The 4186-nt window shown below is 43.9% G+C and overlaps 1 protein-coding gene across 1 annotated transcript in view; it reads right to left on the reverse strand.

The window, feature by feature from the left end:
- ABCD4 (ATP-binding cassette, sub-family D (ALD), member 4) overlaps positions 1–493 on the reverse strand; it is a 15030-nt gene extending 14537 nt beyond the window's left edge. The window contains exon 1 of the mRNA XM_014531164.1: positions 466–493. Within this exon, the coding sequence (XP_014386650.1) occupies positions 466–493 (28 nt within the window). The remainder of the gene's footprint in view (positions 1–465) is intronic.
- Between the last annotated feature and the right edge of the window lie 3693 nt (positions 494–4186).

Below are 4186 nucleotides of genomic sequence, written 5' to 3' on the forward strand. Positions count from 1 at the left end.
CCGCCCAGAACGGGGCGGGGCCCAGAGCGGGGCGGGGCGGGGCCCCGGCGACCACAGAGATGGGCGGATAGAGAGGACACAGCCGCTCCCGGAAGCGGCCGATTTCTCTAAAAGAACCATAGAGTGCTGAGCATCACATTCTGTCGACCGGGCGACTAGAGCGCCCCTTGTGGATGTCGGAGGTTTACGAGGTAGCCAAGAAATGTCACTGAAGTATTTTACAAGTACTAGTATTTTAGACTCTGAATATAGTAGATATTTCATGCATTCTTCCAAAGAAGCCGTACTGGTCTTGTAACAACATAAATCAGACTTGAGATTGCAGTTAGAATAAAATCCAAGCGTTTTCATGGCATAAGTGATCAGGTCCTCCCCTGGGTCTGCATTAAATGTTTCCTCCACTGTTTCCTCTTCAGGGTCTTTGCAATTACAGTCGTCTCCCCCTGGATCACTCTTCCCCCGCGCCTGAAGCTTTCATGACTGGCTCCCTCATTAGCGCAATAGTCATCGCTCACCCTACCTAGAACATGTTGTCCAGCTCCATCATTACAATACATTTTTATTTTCTTCACAATATTTATCATTGAAATTATCTTGTTTCTTTGCTTATTATTTGTCTTCCTCTATAAGATAAACTTCATGTGAGTGAAATTTGACTATGGCTTGCTCATTGCTGTTGTATTCCTAGTACCTAGTGTCCACCCCCGAGAAAGAAAATACCTGCCTGATCTTCCAATCTCATGCAAATAAAGATTCTAAATCCTGAGAGAAACCAAGATGGCAACATAGGTAAACACCGGAGATTGCTGCCGCAAACAACCACTTCAAAAATACAACTAAAAGACGGAACGGACATCACCCAGAACCACAGGAAGGCTGGCTGAGGAGAGACTCTTCAACTAGAAGGAAAGAGAACAGCATACCGAGGCTCAGAGGAGGCGCAGTGTGGAAAATACTCAGGTGCGGAGGTGCGCGCGCAAAGCGGGCTGGTGGCTGAGAGCGCGGTTGTCGTTTTCGGTCAGGGGGGAGTCTCAGACTCTGAGCTCCAGATACGGGCGAATCGCTGGGGACTCGGACCCAAACGGGAGAAGCGGGAGTGTCTGGCATCAGTTGGAAGGCAGCTTTCCCTCCGAGGTTTGCAGCGGTTCCGGGGGTTCTGAGAAGCAGAGCCTCTGGGAACAGGACTGAGGGCACCATAACGGCTCCCTCCGCCCGCCCTGTTGAGCCCGCCCCGCCCAAGCCCTGCGCAGAGCCATTTGCCGGATCACCTCAGGCAAAGGCTAGATTCAGCTGATTCACACAGCCAGTCGGCCTGGTGGTCAAATCCCTCTAGTATTAACTACAACAATCAAGGCTCAACTAGAACAAGACTGCGCACAAAGACCACTAGGGGGTGCACCAAGAAAGCATAAAAAATGCGGAGACAAAAAAACATGACAGAAATGGAGGATATAGAGCTAAAAATCGCAATTTTGAGGGCTTGCAAAAATGTGCTAGAAGCTGTCAATAAACTTGAGGAGAGAGTCACGAAAACTAATGAGACCCTCGATGCTATGATAAAGAACCAACTAGAAATTAAGCATACACGGACTGAAATAAAGAATATTATACAGACACCCAATAGCAGACCAGAGGAGCGCAAGAATCAAGTCAAAGATTTGAAATGCGAAGAAGCAAAAAACACCCAACCGGAAAAGCAAAATGAAAAAAGAATCCGAAAATACGAAGATAGTGTAAGGAGCCTCTGGGACAGCTTCAAGCGTACAAACATCAGAATCATAGGGGTGCCAGAAGATGAGAGACAGCAAGATATTGAAAACCTATTTGAAGAAATAATGGCAGAAAACTTCCCCCACCTGGTGAAAGAAATGGACTTACAGGTCCAAGAAGCGCAGAGAACCCCAAACAAAAGGAATCCAAAGAGGACCACACCAAGACACATCATAATTAAAATGCCAAGAGCAAAAGACAAAGAGAGAATCTTAAAAGCAGCAAGAGAAAGAGTCTCAATTACCTACAAGGGAATACCCATACGACTGTCAGCTGATTTCTCAACAGAAACTTTGCAGGCCAGAAGGGAATGGCAAGAAATATTCAAAGTGATGAATAGCAAGAACCTACAACCAAGATTACTTTATCCAGCAAAGCTATCATTCAGAATTGAAGGTCAGATAAAGAGCTTCACAGATAAGGAAAAGCTAAAGGAGTTCATCACCACTAAACCAGTATTATATGAAATGCTGAAAGGTATCCTTTAAGAGGAGGAAGAAGAAAAAGGTAAAGATACAAATTGTGAACAACAAACATGCATCTATCAACAAGTGAATCTAAGAATCAAGTGAATAAATAATCTGATTTACAGAATGAACTGGTGATTATAATGAATCAGGGACATAGAAAGGGAATGGACTGACTATTCTTGGCGGGGAAAGGGGAATGGGAGATGCGGGAAGAGACTGGACAAAAATGGTGCACCTATGGATGAGGACAGTGGGTGGGGAGTGAGGGCGGAGGGTGGGGCGGGAACTGGGAGGAGGGGACTTATGGGGGGAAAAAAAAGAGGAACAAATGTAATCTGAACAATAAAGATTTAAAAAAAAAATTAAAAAAAAATGTAAACCAGATTAACATCTCCCTTAAAACCCTTCAGTGGTTCAAAAGGCTCTAGTGCCCTGGCTCTACCTACCACTCCAATTTCTTTAGGAAACCTGCTCTATGAAGGACTGTATTATTCCTTCCCATAGCACCCCATTTTTCTCCTGATAACTCTTATTATAGCTTGTTACTATAGTTTCATTTTGTGTGCTTACTTCAATAATGCCAATCCTGGCTGGCGTGGCTCAGTGGTTGAGCATCGACCTATGGACCAGGAGGTCACGGTTCAATTCCCAGGCAGGGTATATGCCCAGGTTGCAGGCTCGATACCCAGTGTGGGGTGTGCATGAGGCAGCTGATAAATGATTCTCTCTTATCATTGATGTTTCTATCTCTCTCTCCCTCTCCCTTCCTCTCTGAAATCAATAAACATATATATGTTTTTAAAATGCCATGCCTATTTTGTTCATTGTCACTGTATGTCCATTGTCCGGAAGCACTTAGTAAGGGCACAATAAATATTTGTTGAACAAATATGAGCTAGACAATCCCTAATCTCAAGAAGCACATAGTCCACTGTCTCTGCTCGTACTGTTTTCTACTAGGGCTGAGCTTCCCCCTTTCCAGACACTAGACTTCTGGGCCAGTTCCTCACTCTCATATATAGACGAATTGGTTAAGGAAAAAAAAAAAGGGAAATTAATTTGGTAATAACTATCAAATTTTATTTTCTTAAAAATATGTTTTTACTGATTTTTAGAGAGAGGAAGGGGGAAGAGAGAGAGAGAGAGAGAGAGAGAGAGAGAGAGAGAGAAAGGATGATGGCTCAGATGCCTCCTGCATGCCCCCTACTGGGAATTGAGCCCACAACCCAGGGCTGGATTCCTAGTTCCTGGCATACAGATGGTGTTCATTACCCTTTGGAAATGAATGAAGCCACTCCCCTGACCTCGGGTTCCCTGTATATAAAATTAGGATGGCACCACAGTTTATGACTGTCATGAGAAATTCCCAAAAAAGATGAAACTGTAATTCAAAGTCTATGTGCCCAACACATCAAAGGTCAATATTTAAACTGTCAGAGTTCAGCCCTAAATGGTTTGGCTCATTGGATAGAGCAGTGATGGCGAACCTATGACATTTTTTTGTTGATTTTTCTTTGTTAAATGGCATTTAAATATATAAAATAAATATCAAAAATGTAAGTCTTTGTTTTACTATGGTTGCAAATATCAAAAAATTTCTATATGTGACACAGCACCAGAGTTAAGTTAGGGTTTTTCAAAATGCTGACACGCCGAGCTCAAAAGGTTCGCCATCACTGGGATAGAGCATCGGCCTGAGGACTGAAGGGTCTTGGGTTCGATTTTGGTCAAGGGCATGTATCTCAATTGCAGGCTCCTCCCCAGCTCTGGCCCTGATCAGGGCTTGAGCCGGAGGCAACCAATTGATGTGTTTGTCTCACATCTATATTTCTCTCTGTCTTTCCCTCTATCTGCCACTCTCTCTAAAAATTAATGGAAAAATATCCTCGGGCGAGGATTAAAACAAGCAAACAAAAAACCACTGTCACAGTTCACTGGAGAAGATG

The sequence above is a fragment of the Myotis brandtii genome, unplaced genomic scaffold, assembly GCF_000412655.1.
Source record: "Myotis brandtii unplaced genomic scaffold, ASM41265v1 scaffold793, whole genome shotgun sequence".
NCBI lineage: Eukaryota > Metazoa > Chordata > Mammalia > Chiroptera > Vespertilionidae > Myotis > Myotis brandtii.